The sequence below is a fragment of the Bubalus bubalis genome, chromosome 24 (assembly GCF_019923935.1).
Source record: "Bubalus bubalis isolate 160015118507 breed Murrah chromosome 24, NDDB_SH_1, whole genome shotgun sequence".
Classification (NCBI taxonomy): domain Eukaryota; kingdom Metazoa; phylum Chordata; class Mammalia; order Artiodactyla; family Bovidae; genus Bubalus; species Bubalus bubalis.
The window spans coordinates 9,649,807-9,670,640 of NC_059180.1; the positions used below are offsets into that span (position 1 = coordinate 9,649,807).

At 53.3% G+C, this 20,834-nt stretch overlaps 1 protein-coding gene across 2 annotated transcripts in view; it reads right to left on the reverse strand.

Annotated features, from left to right (window-relative positions):
* CASTOR2 (cytosolic arginine sensor for mTORC1 subunit 2) overlaps positions 1-20,834 on the reverse strand; it is a 54,538-nt gene that overhangs the window by 11,852 nt on the left and 21,852 nt on the right. For both annotated transcript variants that reach the window (XM_025275513.3, XM_044936019.2), the window contains exon 2: positions 4,048-4,118. In XM_025275513.3, coding sequence (XP_025131298.1) covers positions 4,048-4,118 — 71 coding nt within the window. The remainder of the gene's footprint in view (positions 1-4,047; positions 4,119-20,834) is intronic.

The following is a 20,834-nucleotide window of genomic DNA, read 5'->3' on the forward strand; positions in this document are numbered from 1 at the left end:
CTGCGCGGGGCCTCAGTCCCCAGCTGTGAAGTGATGAGTACTTGGCAGCGATTCTGTTGTTTCTGGTTCTCACGACCCTTCCAGGTGCCAGGTCCTGCTATCACCTTATCCAGGTGGAATGGGTCCTATGGTTTTCAAACTGGGTTCCCAGGAACCTCCGGGGGTTGCTGGGGGTAGAGGGGAGGGAGCCCAGGAGAAGACAGGATAGAGTGCGCAAGATTTCTCTCCCTGCTTCCATTAGACCCATCACCCAGGTCCCTCCTGAGAGCCTGGGGATCCTGCGGGGGGGCCCCACCAGGGACATGGTGGGGTAGGGTCAGGGGGCCAGTGATCCCGGAGTCTCCTTGACTAGCTTGTGAAGACCAACCTACCCCGCCCGTTCTGCAGAGAGAGCACCCGGGGAGGCTACGCATGGGACATGGCATACGTGTGTGCAGCTGCACGGACAGGCAGCCATGGAACTCTCTGTGCATCGCAGCTGTCTGTTCAAACTGACCCTGGACCAAGACTGTTATTTCACCCCATTTATGTGACAAACCAGAGCTCTGAGGGACTGGTGACTTAACCAAGATCACTTAAGGAATAACAGAGCCAGAGTTCAAACCCAGGTCTGCCTTATACACAGACTCTCATGCTCTGTGTGGGCACTGCATGGGAAGAAGGGCCAGGTCCCCAGTTGGCGCAGGGGCTAAGAAGAGGGGCCTGGAGCCTGGGGAGTTGAGGGGGCTCTCAGGATCATGATGACGCTCGAGGGAGGCTGTGCAGGACGGCTCCGGCAGCCTCACCCAGGCTCCTACCTGCCCAGCTCCGGTCGTCATGGCAACCACAGCCTAGGGAGCCCATTGGCCCTGCTGCCTGAGAAGGGCCAGTCCTCTGCTAGGCTGGCTGGAGAGGCAGGCTGCCTCCCAGAGAAGGGAAGGGGCTTGGGAGGTGGAGTGGGATGAAAGGCTTTAAAAAAAAGGTTCTGATTTTGGGCTTCCACCTGTTACCCGGGGTGTTGGAAGAGACTTAGCTCCAGGACCGCCAGAGGAATCACGGCCCCGCCAGAACCAAGAGTCCCAACTCAATCCTGAAATCCTATGGGGCCTGGAACTGGCCACAGGGGACTTCCCAGCAACAGCATTGTGAGACTCCACGCCATCTATTTTTTTCTTTTGGTATTTTTGGCCTTGCCACATGACAAGTAGCATGGTCCCCCGACGAGGGCCTGAACCTGGGTCTCTGCAGTGAAAACACCGAATCCTAACCACCAGGCCACCAGGGAATCCCCCTAACCATGCCATCTTGAGCAAACCCCTAGGAGCCACTGAAGGCTGGGGTGCCCTGATGGTCCTGTCAGCTAAAGCCATTTTATAAACATACTGATAAACAAATTAATTAATAAATAGATTTAACAGGAAAAGTTTTAAAAAGTCTCTTTTTAAGAGGACTGAATCCCAAAAGCCTTCTTGGGAAAACTCTGAAGGGGTCCTTCCTGTAAGGGTCAGCTCACGCATCACGACCATGCTGGCTGTCATGAACCTGCCCTCTGTCTGCCTATTCCAAGCTCCTCGTGACTCAGAGCCACCCGGCGGCTCCCACGTCCTTTGGAGCAACAGCTGAAGTCCTCGTGACCTGGGAACCAGCGCTGCCCCAGAGGGTGTTCTGGGTTCAGAGAGACAGTCTACACCTATGCTGTCCAAGGCCACTCACCTCACATGGCTACGGGGCACGTGAGACGTGGTTAGTGCGACAGAAAAAAATACAATCGAGCATTTTATTTAATTTTGGTTCATTTAAGTCTCCACAGTCGTATGGGGTGAGCAGCTGGTTGGAGTCAACAATTGGCCCCGTTAGCCCGTCAGCTCCCCCAGGGTAGCGGCCTCGGTGGCCTTTGTTTTCTGCCATTCTCAGTGCGGGGGGCACACGGAGGCTCCAAGTGAAGGGCTGGGGAGGGAGAGGGCGGCTGTCCTCACCTCTCTCTACTCGGCCCAGGCCCCTCTTCTCACTCCTCTACCTTCGCTATTCCCCGCCCCATCCCCCTAGCTCAGTCTCTGTGGTCAGGCTCCGTCTCACCACCAGACCCGGGGCGCAGGGTCACCTCTGACATCATTTCATGAGCTCCTATACTCGACTTCCCAGGATGGGGCAAAGGGCCCCAGGGGAGCCAGTGCCATCCCCTTACATGGTCTGCCTCTGGATTCTCAGGGCAGAATGCTGTCCATTTGCTTAGAGACCGGCTCAGAAGTCAGCCCCTCTCCCATTTCACAGACTACGAAACTGAGGCCCAGAGAGGGAGGCTGATGGGTAAGAGATCACGGTGTAAAGGCGGGGGGACCTCATTCTGGCCTCGTGGCATGCCTTCCAGTCTCGCCTTGCCACCAGCCTGCAGCAGGGTGTTGAGAAAACCCCTCTCGCAGGGCTGAGCTTCAGGACTGTCAAGCAGGGGGGTTCAGGCAGCTGGGGTTCCAGGGCCCCAGTTCTGACAGCGTGGTCCCACTGGCCCTGTGGGGCCTTCACCTGGCAGGTGGAGCTTTGGCTGCCCCAGCCTCAGGCCTGCCCTTCCCTAGAGGAAAGGTGGACCATCTCAAGACTGCAAGGCATTATTATTTCTGTCACTACCCATCACCCAAGGCCCTAAAAATAGCCTCTTAGAGCTGAGGACGGTCCCTGGTGGATTGCTGAGGACGCCTGTCACCTCCCAGACACCAGGTGGGCAGCTCTGTCGTTGGGAGCCCCCCGCTGGCAGCAGGGCTTGCGGGTCCCTGTGCTATGCGGCCAGGTCCTCCGCACAGTCAGGTCAGGCCTTTCCCACCCCGCCAGCATCAGGGTCAAGAGACCTGGGCTCTGGTGGGCAGGGTTTCATCCTGGCTGCATGACTCTGGACAAAATTACCACGTCTCAATTTCTGAAGCTTTCAAACATGAGCTGCTGAAATTAGGATGGGCTCCAGAAGACGCTTGGAGGATTATGTGAGATAAACCCCATCGAATGCTTAGCTAAGGGCCTGGTGTTTGAGGGCTCACCAAGCGCCAGAGTCTTTCTGTTTCAACACAGGTGCTGGCAGTGGTACCGGTCTGGGGACAGGAGTTGGAAAATGTGTCAATACCAAGAGTTTAACATGGGATTTCACTGTAAAGGAGTCACTTGTGGGACAAAGGGACAGTCGTGGGTCTGAGCGTTCAACTCAAAAGAATTTAAAACAAAGACCTAGGAACCACCTAAAAGTCCATGCTGGAGCCCAGCAGACGAACCCATAGTTTATCTATGCCAGAAGACCACAATCTGTTTAAAAAGCAGGTTCTCCATGGGACTTCCCTGGTGGTCCGGTGGTTAAGACTCATGTTCCCAATGCAGGTGGCACGGGTTCTATCCCTAGTTGGGGAACTAAGATTCCACATGCTGCACGGTGAGGCCAAAAAAAAAAAAAGATGAACTCTATGGTATGCAAATTATATCTCAATTTAAAAGATGGAAGAAAGATAGGGTAGGAACTTTGGTGATACCCTGAGGCATTGTATAAAAGATGGAAGAAAAGTGTTATTCGCTCAGTCGTCTCCGACTCTTTGCCACTCCCATGGGCTGTAGCCTGCCAGGCTCCTCTGTCCGTGGAAATGTCCAGGCAAGAATACTGGAGTGGGTAGCCATTCGCTTCTCCAAGAGATCTTCCCGGCCCAGGAATCAAATCCAGGTCTCCTGCACTGCAGGTGGATCCTCTACCGTCCGAGTCACCAAGGAAGAAAGATAATGGAAAATCATAGAAGGATGGTGACCTTGGCTTGTTCCCATGGGAACAAGGACTGAGGATGTTTGAAAGCACCTCCCTTGTGGGAGGAGCCCCCAGAGAACAAGCCCCCTGCCTCCCTGGTGGCCTTAGTTCCAGGTGGGGTAAGCACTGCCCCCTGTCAGCTGTGGGTCCTTTCTCGAGGGATCAGAACACGTGGGGAGAGAGGGAAGCTCTACCGACTTTGCAACCCACCAGCAGGTGGAGGCAGAAACAGGCGGGGGAGCAGCCAGCACTGACCACAGACCACGGCCAGCCAAGCCCCCGGGGAGAGAAGCACATACCAAGAAAGCCCTCCTCATCGACAATGATGGTGTAATCCTCCGGGGTCTCAGTCAGACTGAAGAACTTGCACCTGGGTGGACGGACACACAGACACAGGATATTGTTAAGTCCCAGCAGACCCTGCGGCAGCCGCCCACCCGTGACCCCGTGTACCCGGCGCTCTGACCCAGGCTGCTGGAGCTGGGTGTGGGGGTACTGATTCTTTCTCCCACCAGTGCCCCAGCTCTGACTCAGGGGGTCTCAGAGAGGCCTCGAGATGACGATCGTTTCCTCCGCCACACCCAGCTGGGGACCCCCGAGCTGGCCAGCCTCCAGGGTCGCCTCTAGGCCCCAGGGCAGCTCTGGCAGGAGCCATGCAGATGAACCGTGTTTTCCAGCCTACCCAAACGCCTACATTCTGACCTCTAGGCCTCTGTCGCTGTGCTGTGCGCCCTGCCCATGGTCCCAGCCCCTCTCCTCACCAAGTCAAGAGCCCCCCGTCATTCAGGGGCTAATTCGCATTACCCCACCGAGAGCCCCGCCTTTAGGGCACCCTTCTTCCTTGTACAAGAGAGGGGTGTGGCCGTGTGTGCCATTTTGGGGCATGGATCCCTGAACCGCCTCTGGTAACACTGCTTAGCCTGGGCTGTAAGTTACTCATCCTCTACCTCAAGTGGGACCATCAATTTCCCAAGGCCAGGGAGGGTCTGGCAATCACCCTGTCCTTCTGTATCTCGTCCCTGCTGGTCTCAGCCCTGAGTGCGCTCTGGGCACCTGGCAGACCGGCTGGGCTCCGTGTCCAGGCTGCCCTTGGGCTGGGCTTTGAGGCTGTCACCGGGTGAGGGGGAGGGTTACCTCCTCTGCCTGTCTCCCTGCTCCCCATCCAGCTAGTGGCCCCCAGAACACCCCAGGCGTAGCGACAGGGAGAGCCGGCACGCTCAGGCAGTGGTGTGTGGGAAACTGCCCATGGTCATTATTTTTCCGGTGTCACTGATCTCAAGAGTGAGGCTCAGCTCGGGCTCCATGCCCAACGTGTAAAACCCATCCATCATGGGAAGTTATGACACAAAGAGGCCCAACAAGTAACCTGGCAAGGGTCCGAACGGCACTTCTACGAAGATTAAAATGGGAAAGGAATCCTGAAGTGTCATGGGATGCGGGTGGCCGGAAGGTTACACAAACCTCTCTCTTCCTGGTTTCCCCTCTCCTGGCAGCCGCCCTCCAACACTGAGGCCTTGTCACCAGAACCCCCGCAGCACCCTTTTACCCTTTAAAAAAAATTAATTTAACTGGAGGATAATTACGATACTGCGGTGGCTTTTGCCATACATCGACATGAATCAGCCACGGGGACACATGTGTCCCCCCCATCCTGAATGCCCCCTCGCACCTCCCTCCCCTTTTTTCTTTAAATTTTTCACAAGGTATGAGATCCACCGGAACTGGTAAGAATGCAAAATGGTACAGCTGTTAGAGAAAACGGCTTGTCAGTTTCTTACAGAGTGAAACATACATGACCACAGGCAATCCTACTCCTGGGTATGGACTCAAGAGAAACGAAAACATGGCCATACAAACACCTGTATGCAAAATGTTTACGGCCTTTATCTGTAACCACCCCGAACTGCAAGCATTCCAAACATCCTCCTTGCAGCTGGAGAAGTGGGTGAACTGTGGCACATCCATGCCAGCAAACACGAGTCAGCAACGAAGAGGCGTGAATGAGTGATTCCTGCAATAAAGTGGATGAAGCTCAAGAGCAAAGGGCCAAGGAAAAGCCACACTCAACAAGTTAACGTACTCCATGATTCCATTTATGTGAGATTCTGATTTACCTTTCTTTTTAAATGAAACTTTTAATCTTGTATTGGAGTATAGCCGATTAACGTTTCGATAGTCTCAGGTGGACAGCAGAGGGGCTCAGCCATACGTATACATGCATCCATTCTCCCCTAAACTCCCCTCCCACCCAGGCTGCCACATAACACTGAGCAGAGTTCCCTGGGCTCTACAGTAGGACCTAGTGGTTATCCATTTTAAATACACCAGTGTGTACCTTCCCAAAGTCCCTAACTATCCCCACTGCTCCCCCCACTCCCAGCAACCATAAATGTGTTTTCTAAGTCTGTGAGTCTCCTCCTGTTTTGTATAATGTCCTTTAGATTCCACATATAAGGGATGTCATACAATGTTTCTGCTTCTCTGACTTGTGTGTGACATTCTGGAAGAGGCAAAACTGTAAGGATGGAGAACAGATAGATCCCTGGTTGCCTGGGGCTGGGTTGGGGTTGATGTCTAAAAGTCACCAGGAACTTTTTGGGGTGAAGGAGGTGTTTGGTTTCTTTTTAAAAAATTTATTTATTTATGGCTGTGCTGGGTCTTCTTTGCTGGGCACAGGCTCTCTCTAGTTGCAGCAAGCAGGGGCTACTCTCTAGCTGCGGTGCGCAGGCTTCTCTTGCTGTGGAGCATGGGGTCTAGGCACACAGGCTTCAGTAGCTGTGGCCTGTGGACTGAGTTGCTCTGAGGCGTGTGAAATCTTTCTGGACCAGGGATTGAACTCATGACCCCTGGTGGATTCTTAACCACTGGACCACCAGGGAAGTCCGGTGTTTGGTTTCTTGATCGTTGTGGTGGCGACGAGATTGTATATGTTTTTCAAAACGGAAAGAACTACGCCCTAGAAAGGGTAACTTTTACTGTATATCTCGATTATGCCGCCATGAACCCAGAGTTAAGAAAAGCGCTGGTGCCAGAGTGATAAATGAGGTGGCACCCTTCCCCTTCCTTGACATTCGGCTCAACCAGCAGCACACACTGTTCAATTTCCCTCCAGGTCTTTGGTTTTCAAATTACATCTCTTGCCCCTGCCTGTCCCACATCCAATTTGCAACTACTGTCTGGACAAGTGAAATCTGTAATTGCTGGGGGACAGCAGCACATTATCACCTTGGTGAGTGGCAATCGCTGGTCTGGCCTAGTTCCTTCCTGGGGACCCCTGTGTGCTAAGAGCCTCAGGAAGCCCCTCTCCCCAGCTATCACCAGAATGCCACAAGCATGTACACCCTGGCTGGGTGGGGGCAACTCAGCCATCCGAGAGCCCCGGGAAGGCAAACAGATGTGGTGCTTGCTCTTGGTGCCCTCTTGGTGGTGAGGGATGCTCCAGAAATAGACCGTATAAATGACCCTGAGGGCGTAAACACCGGCAGAAGGCAACATCGGCCTCTGTATAAATGGAGGTATGACTATGCTGTTGATGTGACCTGTGGCTGAGGGCCAGCTGGTAGACATCCATCTTGGAATGTGCACCTTGGCATGGGCAGGCCTCTGGGAGGGCGAGTTGGCCAGAGGGACCTGCAGCTACTCCTCTGGTCATCAAACTCAGGAGGACCTATTCTCATATTCCACCCCCCCCCAACCACCACGTCCTACACGTCTCGGAGCTCACCCCATCTCCACCCCACCCCGCCAGTCGCTCTGATTTTGCCTCTCTCCATCACTCTCCTCCACATGAATGCGTGCCTAGCAGCCTCTCCAGAACTCTTGCCTGTCTCATCTCACACATCCAAAGGCTGACAAATATTCTTTCCACAGCCCGGCACCCCCTTCCCTGTTCTTTGGCTGGACATGTGCTGCTCATCCTTCAAGACTCAGTTTAAGCATCTTGTTTGGGGTGAAATCTTTTCTAATTGGCAGTGGCCACCTCCTCTGTCTCACTTCCCACCATAGGAGGGGTCCTCCCCGGATGTTAAAGCCACCGTGGATGCTAGGCTTGGTGGTGCATCACACCTTTAGGGGACAGTTCATCTCAGAGTCTGTGAAGGATGCCTGTAAGAGTTGGGCAGTGCACAACCTGCACAGCTGCACTTGATGGTCCCAAATGCTTTCCACAATCTAGTCCAGGTAACACCTGTTTCCCCCAGTGGACCATATAAGCTCTCAAAGGGAAGGAGGATGGGTTCTCTGCACATATACCTTGTACCTGACATGGCCTGGACAGAGTGTCGACACTCAAAGCCTGATGAGCAGGAGTGAACCATGGCCATATACCTACCCCCAGAGCCAGAGAAGCCCCGATCAGAGCAACCCCTGCCTGTCCTGCGTGGCACTGCTTTGACTTGCCCCGCCGCTGGGGTAAGCCTCCAGTCAAGTCTCCAGTCCCAGCTCCACGCTCTCTAACGTGCTGTGGCTAAACCCATTCCCCAGACGCCGGGCCTCGGAGTTTGTGGCGTCTCTGTGCTTTGTCTAAGGAGCCGGAGAGAGGAACAAGACCCAGCAATTACCCAGGCTGCTGCTGAGTGCTGTTAGGAAATCCGAGGAGGAGGGGAAGCATTTGCCCTCTAGATGCCCTCATGGTGCTAAGGAACAGGATGAAATAACAGGGTTAGAGAGAGCCGCCTGGGAGAGTGGGAAGAGGACCAAGGTCCTGGAGTCAAGAGGTCCGAGTTCCAGTCCCAGTCCGGTGCCAGGGGGTGGTGAACCCTGGGCTGCCTCATTCCTCTGTATAAGTCCAGTGAAGGACACGTTCAAGGGGGACTAGGTTTCCTGTAGCTCCAGCTTGGGCAAGAAGTGCACAGGCCCTGTGGAACCCTGCCAGATCCATAGCAACGTGGATCTCAAAGGGCCTGGCGACAAGGCATGGAGAGACGATCCCAGAACCATCAAATCTGTCTGGGAAAAGCTTTTCAAGGGCAGGTAAAAATCCCATCCAGCTCTGATCAGAACCCAAGACAGATCTGTTGCCCAGGCAGCTGGGCAGGTGGTAACATCACACCTCTGGGGGAGGGCTCATTCATCGCACAGTCTGTGTGAAGAGCACCCTCAGGGCGGGGCAGTGCTTGGCCTGTGCACCTGTGTGATGGTCGGTCGGCAGGAGCGGTCAGGTAGAGTCCTGGGCAACGTAGGAGGGAGACTGGGAGCAACAGCCCTAGGGACCCTCCTGGTTCACCGTGGTTCAGGACACACTCTAAGAATCGTAACGCAAATCCCCTGTCCAGGAGATGCCAACACATCCTTGGGCTCTGTGAACGAAGCACGGGTGCTCGATAGTCCATGTCTGTTCAGAGACTCACAGGCCTGGTAGAGCACGCCCAGGAGAAATGAGGGGGCTTTAGATTGTACCCCCTTCCCGCCTGGAGGAAGAGTCCAGCTGCCATCTGTAAATCTCTGTGGCTGCTCTGGACCAGGGAAGGGAACCGTGCTGCTGTCTATGGCTGTGTGACCTTTGGCAAGTCACTTAACCTCTCTGTGCCTCAGTTTCGTCACGTGTACAGTGAGGATGACGACAATCTCCACTTCCGAGGGTTGCTGCTTAAGAATAAAGAAGTGTACACCCAGCACGACCATGGTAAGCACCTATACGTTGGCCATTTTTCCTTCTCGGAGGACAGAGGCAGCTGCGGTGGGGGACCATGGGGAGGCCAGCTTGTGTTGCCAGTTAGAAGGGCTCTAAAGCCAAATGAGGGCTTCTCCCATAGCTCAGTGGTAAAGAATATGCACCTGCAATGCAGGAGGGATGAGGGTCCGATCTCTAGGTTCAGAAGATCCCCCTGGAGGAGGAAACGGCAACCCACTCCAGTATTCTTGCCTGGGAAATCCCCATGGATAGAGGAGCCTGGAGGACTATGGTCTGTTGGGTCAAAAAGAGTCGGACATGACTGAGCAATTGAGCACGAGCAAAGCCAAATGGGCTACAGAGACCAGGAAGTAGTGAGATGTTACCTTTCTGAGGGACTGAGCCCCAGGCTGGTGGGCTTCAGAGATGATGCTACATTGATGGGGAGGATGGATTAAGCCACCTCCAAGGTTCTGGGGAGTGCCGAGTCTCTGGATTCCTTGAGACACTTGGTCCTTACACGCTGACCCCAAGCAACAAGCTTTGGCTGAAAAGTCTCCATTCACCTTTCAGTAGTCTGGCACCCATCAGGTAGCCAGCAAAGGGATGATGGTCTATGATGGAAGAAACCAACTCAGCCTGCAATTCCCAGTGGATCTGCTGGAGCCAAACCCACTCCCTGGTACGCCATGCTGGGACTTCAAGAATCTTCAGACATTCAGCATGTCTGAGCATATGGACTGTCCAGATCAGGGGAGCCAGGGAGGTGGCCTCACACATCACCATTGGTTGGGAGCTCCTATCAGCATCCTTCTTGCCTTCCCCATTCACCTGAGGGCTGGGTGGTGGTCCTGCCCTCCCCTCCTCATTTCCCAGACATCACAAAGACCCCCTGACATAGTCAGGGCTCAGCAGAAGTCGCCTTTCCATGGAATCCTGTGCAGAAGTCTCGGTCTCTGGGAGGCGGGAGCCAGCTTCGTGGGCCAGACCCTCCCGGGACCGGGGCCTGTTTTCTGCAGGGTCACCACGTGCTCCTCCCAGCCAGACCTTGCTGAGGTCGCCAGGCCACAGAATAAATCTAGCCCTTTGCAATTAGAGCTTGGTCAGCTGGGCTTTTTGTCTTTTTATACAGTCATGGGGTTCTCACGGGAAGAATACTGGAGTGGTTTGCCATTCTCTCCTCTGTGCTAAAGCTGAAGCTCCAGTACTTTGGCCACCTGATGTGAACAGCTGACTCACTAGAAAAGACCCTGATGCTGGGAAAGATTGAAGGCAGGAGGACAAGGGGACGACAGAGGATGAGATGGTTGGATGGCATTACCGATTCGATGGACATGAACTTGGGCGAACTCTGGGAGACAGTGAGGAACAGGGAGGCCTGGTGTGCTTCAGCCCATGGGGTCGCAAAGAGTTGGACATGACTTGGTGATTGAACAACAGCTGGGCTACGACATGAGCACCAGACAGGCCCTGCAAACCAGACTGAGAACAGGCTTCCAGCATGTCCCAGGTACCCGTAATTCCTTTGCTCAAGTAGGGCCTCTGAACGCTCATTTTGAATTTTAGCACCTGGACACCCATGCCTGTTTCCCACCAAGGGTAGCCCGTTCAGGATGGAACGAGGGAGGTTCAACTACATCTTCCTCTGTAGCACATCACAACGAGCAGATGGAGGGGCCAGGCTCTGACCCACTTCTGGGGGCATCCCACTGCCTCCACCAGCTCCGCCGATGCATTCCTGCAGTGGAACACAGGTGCCTCGAACTTGAACTCCAGCGAGGGACAGCTGCGCTTTTGGGGTGCTCACTGGGCTGGTCTCCCGCCTTCCTGGGCTCTTCTTCCCTAAGGACATCCAGGTGGAGAGTCTGGGTCAGACTTTCTTCTGTTACCCAACCGTGACTTTTTCTTCTGCTTCTGGGTCTTTGATAGGTCTTTTGTGTTATTTACAATTCATTTCTACTGTTATTAATAACTAGAAGCTAGCAACTGAAATTTTAGTTAGAAAAAACTAAATTAGTTGTTTTGGTTAACAACTAGAAGCTGCTGTTTCAAGCACCATGTCAGTGCTGTGATTTGAAGGGCAATCCTAAAGAATGTCCTTTTTCTGTTAAGATTGAAAAAAAATCTGCTTTAGTCCTGGGTGGCCAGGAGAATCAGACAGCGTGGGTATCAGTGCTCACAAATTCTAGGGTGATACGCAGAGACAGGACTGCAGAAAGGGGCTGGGTAGGACGGAGGGAATCGGTAAGGTCTGGATAAAGCCCCTGAGAGCCAAATGCAGTGGCTAGATCACTCAGTCTTTCGACAAACAAACGGTTAAGTGCCTTTAATGCATAAAGGCACTGCTTCGTGAGCTGGAGACACACCTTAAATAATTGGACAATTAGAATTTCCATGGGGGCTGGATAAAACGGTGAGTCAGACGGTGGTGTGTGCCTCAGAGCCAATAAAAAAAGGGAATTTGCAGTTTAAAGCAGAGTGGGGAGTGGTTGCCAGGGGCTGGGGCAGGGGTAATGGAATGGGGAGCAATCATTAAATGGGTGCAGAATTTCACTTTTGAGACGATACAAAGTTCTGGAGGTGGATGGCGGTGAAGGCTGTGGAACAATGCAATGTAAGGATTTAATGCCACTGAGATATACACGATACACTGAAAAGCTTCTACAGGACTCATGGGGACCTTCTCTTGCTCTTTTTTAAATGGTGGACAAATGTATTTAATAAGAAATATTACAAAAAATTAAAATGATAATACTTTCTGTTAAGTACATTTGTTCACCATTAAAAAAGGGGACTTCCCCGGTGGTCGAGTGGTTAAGAATCCACCTTCCAAGGAAGGGGACTCGGGTTCGATTCCTGGTTGGGGAACTCCCAATCCCACATGCCACTGGGCAGCTAAGCCACAGTGCCACACCTAGAGAGAAGTTTGCCCACCGCGATGAAAGATCCCACATGCTGCAAACAAAGACCTGATGCAGCCAAAAAAATAAATCTTTAAAAAAAAAGAGAGTGAGCAGGGAGGGTCCCCCATGAGTTCTGTAGAAACTGGAAGGGTGAGCACGTGGCTGTCCCAAAGCCCCGAGGTGGGTTCCTGCCCAGGAGTGGCTGTTGGTGGGGGAGGGGGAGCAGCAGGCTAAGATGTGGGAGAGAATGCGGGAGGGCCGAGGATGCCTGGGGCCCCTGTAAGGACCAGGTGGGGCTGACAGGCCAGTGAGGAGGTACCTGTGGTCTTCAAGGGGGCTGGCTGGTGAGAGCTGGGGGCTCGGACCTGGCTGGCGCTGGTGGGTGTGGCTCCGTTTAGAAGCCAGGAAGTTATATTCAACAACTGGGGGCTGGTGAGGTTGGTGAGAAAGACTGAGGCCAAGGCAGGAAACCATCGTCTTCCACGGCACGTTCTCGGCAGAAGCACCAGGGGAGAGGTCAGCTGGTGGACGGGGCTGCCCTGAACTGGCAGAATGTACACACCTCTGAATCCCGCCCGGACCCACAGCTTTGGTCCTTTCCTCCATGGAGACCTGAAGCTCCCTATCCCTGCCCCAAGGGCTCAAGGACAAGCCACAGGGAGCTTCAACATGGCTCCTCTGATGGCCATCCCTGTGGCCTGGGGCACCGGGCAGTGTCAGAAGGGTCATGCCCAAGGGCAGGAACCGTGTTTGCGGAAGGCTGGCCTCTTGCTTTGCAAGCAATTTCCAAGTGCAGGGCACACACGAGGCGCTGACTAGTGGTTCCCTTTCTGCCTTGGGAGGGACTGAGATGGAAAAAAACCCAAGTGGACATCCTGGCTTTTGCCACCCCTCCAAGATGAGGCTGGAACAACTGATTGGTCATCGAATCTTCCCAAGTTCCTTATCTGTGAAAGAGGTTTGAAGATACCTCTCCTGCAGGATCGTTCAGGATTTAAGGAGGTTACGGAACACACACGGGAAGTGCTCAAGACCCCGCATAAGCATGCACGGTCTCTTGATGTTGTGAGCTGGCCTGGAGACTTGAGTGGAGGTCCAAGGCAGTGTTCCCATCCGGGTAGTGCTCAGCCTTGCAGTGGGCTCCGGGTCTCTGCCTAACTTCTGGTCTCCCCACTTCTCATGGCCTCCACCCCAACCCTCACAAGCAGGACAGTCAAGTCTCGTGCAGTGGCTAACGAACCCAACCCAGGTCCCCCAGGCAGCACACTGCACCCCACCCCCACCATCCCCCAGGGTCCTGTCACCCCACCTGCCCATCACCTCCCAGCGATGATCGTATCCATCGCGGTGCTGAGATGACTTCCTTCACGGTCTATCTCTGCTGGTCAGATACCTGCTCCTCGGGAGATGACTGAGTTTTTCTCATCCAAGTTCCCCATGCCTCCCATAGGACTCCACGCAGGGTCTGTGTGTCATCTGCTAACTGAATGTATGTGTAGTGTCATTAATGATTCCCATTTCACAGGTGGGAAAACTGATGCTCCGTGAGGTTAAGGCAGTTGTGGCCTTGGGACCACTGTGGTGTGCGGTCTCTAGGATCGGGGGCGGCGGGAGGGGGGCAGCCAGGGGACAAGTGTGGCCTGTGGCATATTCCCTATGACTCAGCTCTTCCCCTGGGAGTCATCTACCCTCTTAAACATGGGTAACCAGAGACAGGGATGAGAGAATTGATAACAGCCCGTCCTTGGTAACAAACTCCTGGCTGCAACCCAGATGCCCATCACCAGGAGAGGAGAGTGATGACAGAATACTATCCAGCAGCCAATACGAACACTCTGCAGGGACTTGCCAAACTATGAATGCGTCTCAGCAATATAATCGTAGATGGAAAAATAAGTGCCCAACTGTTATATATAGCACGGTATTCTCTTTACAGAGTGAAAAGCAGCTACAATGAAAAAAAAACAACAAAACCCAGCACGTTTAAGACTCCACGGAGATGCAATATAACTCCATGTAAAGGAAGCCAGGGAATAAAGAACATGTTACTTGGGGTTGGGGGAATTCCCTGATACCTCAGTTGGTAAAGAATCCGTCTGCAATGCAGGAGACCTTGGTTTGATTCCTGGGTTGGGAAGATCCCCTGGAGAAGGGAAAGGCTGCCCACTCCAGTATTCTGGCCTGGAGAATTTCATGGACTGTATAGTCCATGGGGTCACAAAGAGTCGGGTACGACTGAGCGGCTTTCACTTTCATTTCACTTCGGGTTGGGGGGGTCTGGTTAGATGAAGGGTGATTTAAAAAAAATAATTTTATTTGCTTGGCTGCGCTGGGTCTCTGTTGCTGCTTGTGGGCCTTCCCTCGTTGGGGCACACAGGGTCCTCACGGAGGTGGCTTCTCTTGTTGCACAGCATGGGCTCTAGGGCACACAGCCTCAGTCGTTGCGGCTCATGGGCTCAGCAATTGTGGCTCCCGAGCTCTGGGGCACAGGCTCAACAGGTGTGGTGCGCAGGCTTAGTTGTTCTGAAGCACGGGGGATCTTCCTGACTCGGGATTGAACTCATGTCTCCCGCAGTGGCAGGCGGGTTCTTTACCACTGAGCCATGAGGGAAGTCCCAGATGGAGGGGACTGTTTCCCACCGACTTTTGCTCTGGCTTTGCACGTGCTGATTACACTCTATTAATATTAACTAGTCAATTAAGCAAATACAGGTGGGCTGTGCAAGTGACACGTGATGGGTGAGGGTTATGAACCTTACGATGAAAGGCTGCAGGCAACTGGGATTGGGTCCTGGCAGAAGGGACCTGGCCACAGATGAGAGGCCAGGGTAGGCTGCAAAAAGGTGGAGGAAACGCAACTGAAGAGCCACCCAGAGGAGGTGGCTGGAGAAGTTTCTGGTCCAGGAGCCAGAGCCAGGCAAGCGTCCTAGGATGAATGGACAGGTCTGGTCCCAGGGTTACAACTCACCGCCATAGGGGTCATTCACTTGGCTCTGGCTGGCCAGTGATTTGGGGCTCACTTGAGTTCAAGAGATGTATATCTGATCCCCAACTTGGCCCCCATAGCCCAGCCTCTAACAGTCTGACCGTGCTGTGGGTAACAGGCTAATGCTCTGGGTCTCAGTTACTGCACCAGCCCCAATGACCTTTTTTTTTTCATTTAAAAAATAAAAAAAATTTTTAATTTTATATTGGAGTATAGTTGATTTACAATGTTGTGTTCGTTTCAGGTGTATAACAAAGTGATTCAATTATACATATATATATATATATATATATATGTTCTTTTTTACATTATTTTCCCTTATAGATTATTACAACATATTGAATATTGTTCTCTGTGCTATGGGCTTCCCAGGTGGCTCAGTGGTAAAGAATCCGCCTGCCAATGCCAGAGATGTAGGAGACAGTGATTTCCATTCCTGGGTCGGGAAGATCCCCTGGAGAGGGAAATGGCAACCCACTCCAGTATCCCTGACTGGGAAATCCATGGACAGAGGAGCCTGGCGGGCTACAGTTTATGGGGCTGCAAAGAACTGGACACGGCTGAGCACACACACAGCACTCTGCAATACAGCAGTTCCTTGCTGACTATCTATTTTATACATAGCAGTGTGTATATGTTAATCCCAAACTCCTAATGCATCTCTCCCTCCTCCTGATTTCCCCTTTGGGAAGCCCCTGAGCCTGTGTCCTCTCTGATAGTGACTCCCTGGCTTTCTCCTGACTTAACGGGAAGCTTGTTCAACAACCCCCACCCCTGTTCCTCATGCTGCAGCTGAGAACACACGCAGACACACACCCTCCAAGGATGCAGACAGCGTTTGGTCAGCAGACTGAAAACAGTAATCAAAAGACTCGACCCTATAGCAACTGGTGGTCCTTCACCCCCTGCCCTGCCCCACCAAGCCCCTGACACCTTCATGGGAAACCAATGGTCCCTAGACGGTTTGCCATTACAAGACTTTGGAACCATACTGAGGTACCGCCTGGATGGAGTTGCCAGCCTGTTGCCTGGCAACTCCGTGATGCCCCCACTCCCAGGTCACTCTGTGCCTCTCTCATCTCCTGCGGCCACTTCAATTCTGTACCGCCTGTTGCTGCCTTGGGGACAGGGTGTCCTGGGTGGCCTGCTTGGCCGATCCTTAGATGGCCCCCGATCAGCACCATCTTCCTCAGCAGTGACCTCCAGCTCAGAGATCCCCTGGGTCCTGGCTCTCACCCCTCCACCACTCAGGGGAACAGCTCAACCCTCCCTCTCCCGTGCCTCCCTGTGCCCACGCTCTGCACTCCAGTGTCCACCTCCAAGTTCCTAAGGAGGTGAGGGCTTCCTTCCAAAACCCCTCTGCCTTTCCATTCATCTCATCCCCTCTCTCTGACCTTGGAAAAATGGTGCCACGGGGGCAATCTTTTAAGTCCCTGTTCCCACCAGCACCTCTCTCTCAGGAATCTTGTCTCATACTTGGCTTCCTCCTAGTCTTAGTGACAAACAAGCTCAAGTTTCCTCCATCCTAAAAAAAGGCTCCCTTGTGCCCATCAACCTTCTCCCCTCCACTACCGCCAGCCCTCCAGCCCCTGCCGCTGGCCGGCCTCAGCCCTCCAGTGGATCCTGCTCACCTGTGACCTCTACCAGCCAAAGATGAAGGCTTCCTCCCTCACGCCCTCCTGTCCTTGGGCCTTCTGGCAAGACCCTACATGGCTGCCCAGGGGGCCTCAGCCTAGACCCGGGTATTGAGCACAGGGTCTTCCGACGTCGACCCTCCTTTCGCTTCCTGCAGTGTCCTCTCTTCCAAGCCTCCCCAGTGCTCTTCTCACATTACCCCCTCCCTGCAATTCTCTCCCTCGCAGGCTCCTGGTCACTGCGACCCAGGCTTTCTCCCCAGGCGTCAGACACCCACTTCTCTGATGCCGGCTGGACTCGTCTCAGACTCATTTCTTACATCCAACTGCTCAGAGAGGAAGTGCCGGTGCCCATTTCACAGATAAGGAAACCGAGGACAGCAACCCAGCAGGCAACCCAGCAGACAACTGAGGCCACCTCCTGTGCCCTCATCCCAATGGGACGAAACAGAATCGAGTACCATTCGCTTGACTCTAAAAACCCACTACTGGAAGTTCCCTGGTGGTCCAGTGGTTAGGCCTCTGGGCTTTCATTGCCGAGGGACAGAGTTCAATCCCTGGTCAGGGAAGTAAGATCCTACAAGCTGCGAGGCATGGCCAAAACCAAGCAATCAAACACCCCTGCTGCTCCCCCCTGGGCGTGGCCAACAGCTGACCACCAGGACAGAGTCAAGGACGGGGGACTGCACCAAGCCTGGGGCTGAAGGCTGAGTCATCTCAGAGAACATTCTCCTTTCAATGGCTGTGGCCGCCTGTTATGGGCAGTCGGCTGACACTCGATCTGTTTACTCTTGGATTCCTAGTCCAGCAGAGTGAGGCCCTCACGGGGGCCTCTCTGGGGCATCCTGGGCAAGGAGCCCCAGCCAGTCAGAGCCTCGCGGACCTTAAGCCAGGAAGGGGAGGGCCACTTCCAGGTAAACTTGTTCAGCAGACCCACCCTGAGACTTTAGATTTATGAACCAGATAAAATTAGCAGAGGGAAGAGATTTGCAAGGGTTGGTTTAATTTGGTAGAATCGCTTACCACAGATTCCCATTAAAACCACAACACGCGGGAGAAAGGGGGGAATCTTCCTGGAATCACCCAGACACGAAGGCGGAGCACGGGGAAGCAGAGAATCAGGCGGGGGGGGCCACTGTGTGCTGCCTCCGGGTAACGGAATCCCGGAGACCCCGCTGCTGCTTGCTTACCCCTGGGGAGGGGGAGCTCACTCCTTTGTGCGGCCAGGAGAGCTTATCTCTAGAAAGCTCTATCTGTGGGGCCTCCTTAGTAACTGACACCCAAATAGTCTTAATTCTGCCCTCCAGGGACCCAGGGAGATTTATTTCAGCTGGGAAAACGGCAGGAAAGGAGCCCAGGAGGACTACCACCTCTTCTCACAGTGGGAACAGGGCTTACGGGCAAAGATGTTACATAAACCTCAGCTGTTTGCTTAAAGCAGGGGTCCCCAACCTCTGGGATCTCAAGCTTGATGACCTGAGGTGGAGCTGATGTAATCATAAGAGAAATAAGGTACACGATGAATGTCATGGACTTGAATCATCCCGAAACCACCACCCACCCCCACCTGTTCCCGGCGGCAGTAGTGGTGAAGACCCGCCTGCCAGTGTAGGAGATGTGAGAGACATGGGTTCCGTCCCTGGGCTGAGAGGATCCCCTGGAGGAGGGCATGGCCACCCTCTCCAGTTTGCTTGCCTGGAGAACGCCCATGGCCAGAGGAGCCTGGAGGGTTACAGTCCATGGGGTTGCAAAGAGTTGGACACAACCGAAGGGACTTAGCATACACACCCCCACCCAGCCCCAGCCTGTGGAAAAACTCTCTTCCACGAAACTGGTCCCTGGTGCCAAACAGCATGGGGACCACTGGCTTAAAGCATGGGTTCTCAACCTTGGCTGAACATTGAACTCACCTGGTGAGCCCTAAACTGAGGGAGCCTGCGGAGGATGTACAGCTGAACGGAAAGCCAGAGAGGCAGGAGGCCAGCCTCCCTTGCCAGATGCCTGAACCTTCCTGGCCAGGAGAGGCTGCCGGCAAGCTGCCTAGCCAGGGGCTTGAACACAGCACATCTGACACCACGTTCTGGGGGGGACCACCCTGGGCGGATGACCACCTGCAGGCACTGTCCACTTACTGAGCCTCTGCTCTGCAGGCTCCTCTAGGAAGCTGTGGGGGTGGCACTCCTGGCCTCCCCGAGACAAGGCTGAGCATGCCTGTGAGACACCGTGGAGGACACTGCCCCCTAAATCAGAGGTACCACTGCTCCCCGGAATGTCAGCGCCCAGGGCTGCGGGTTTAAGCTGGTCCCGACAATACCCACTCACTGCAATGCCAGCAGGGAGGTGACGGATGGGGATGGCTTCTTGGTTTGCCTGGGACAGTCCCAGCCTGGGCACCAACAATGCCTCAGAAATGGGCAGAATCACGCAGAGGCGACAGAAGTCGGGTGCGAGTGGGCAGGAGAGGGGAGTGGTGACCGGAAGTGGGTAGTGGGAAGACTTCCGGGAGCCCGGGAACGTTCTCTAGGGGTTTCTGCCTGGGAGCTAGGTCTCCAGGTGTGGTCACCTTGTAGGAATTCACGGAACCTCATTTATAAAATCTGTGCATGACCCACCTGGGCTGCTACTTCACTAAAGTAGAAGGGAAGTCCTGGGGCAGGGTGGGGAGTAGGGGATAAAGGCTAATGGGTCAAGTTCATGCCTTTCTTCCTGTTTAACCTGAGTCTTCTTTGCATCCCAACTGAGCAGACATGCTCAGTGGTTTGCTTGGAGGTGGCTATGAGGCTCATGTGCCAGAGTAGACCTCAAGGGTCCTCCAAACAAGGGTGTGAAGGGGCAGAGGTGGTGAGGAGGTGACCTGAAGATGGATGAAGAGAAAGGATTCTACAATGTTCCATGGTGACACCCCTCTTGCTGTGCCAGGGCTGAGCAGCAGCTACTGAACAGCCCTCATTGATTTAGGCAAGAAATGCTTTAAAAAAAAAAAATTATTTGGCTGTGTCGGGTCTTAGCTGTGGCACTTGGGCTCTTTGTTGCATCACGGAGGGTCTTTCGTTGCAGTGCGGGGGCTCAGCAGTTGTGGCTCCCTGTCTGAGCTGCTCAGCAGCTTGCGGGATCTTAGTTCCTTGGGATTGAGCCTGGGTCTCCTACATTGCAAGGTGGATTCTTAACCACTGGACTACCAGGGAAGTACCTGAGAAATGCTTTTAATGACATCAACTTGGGTTTTGATCATAATTTTTTACAGGTTTTATATACGTATACATCCTTTTTCTGAACTGTGGCATAATTTACCAAAATGATATGTGCAGACTTTAGGTGAATGGTTAGATGAATTTTCACAAATGTATACTCCCTTTTAACCAACACCCCAATCAAGATACTGAACATTTTGGGAGGGAGAAAAATTGGGAGATTGGGACTGACATATACACACTCAGTTAAGTTAGTGTTTAGTGTTAGTCGCTTAGTCGTGTCCAACTCTTTGTGACTTCATGAACTACATACAGCCTGACAAGCTCCCCTGTCCATGGAATTCTCCAGGCAAGAAACTGGAGCGGGTAGCCACTTCCTTCTCCAGGGGATCTTCCCAACCCAGGGATCAAACCCAGGTCTCTTGCATTGCAGGCAGATTTTTTTACCATCTGAGCCACCAGGGAAGCCCTGACATATACACACTACTATATATAAAATGGATAACTAATAGGAACCTGCTGTATAGCATAAGAAACTCTAATTAATACTATGTAACGGCATATATGGGGAAAACATCTAAAAAAAAGTGGATATATGTATAACTGATTCACTTTGCTATACATCTGAAAGTAACAACACTGTAAATCAACTATACCCCAATTAAAAAAAAAAAAGATACTGAACATCCTCTTCACTGCAGAAAGCCTTCTGTCCCTTGCCTGTGGGTCCCTACGACCACCCAGAGGCAACCCGTGCTCCA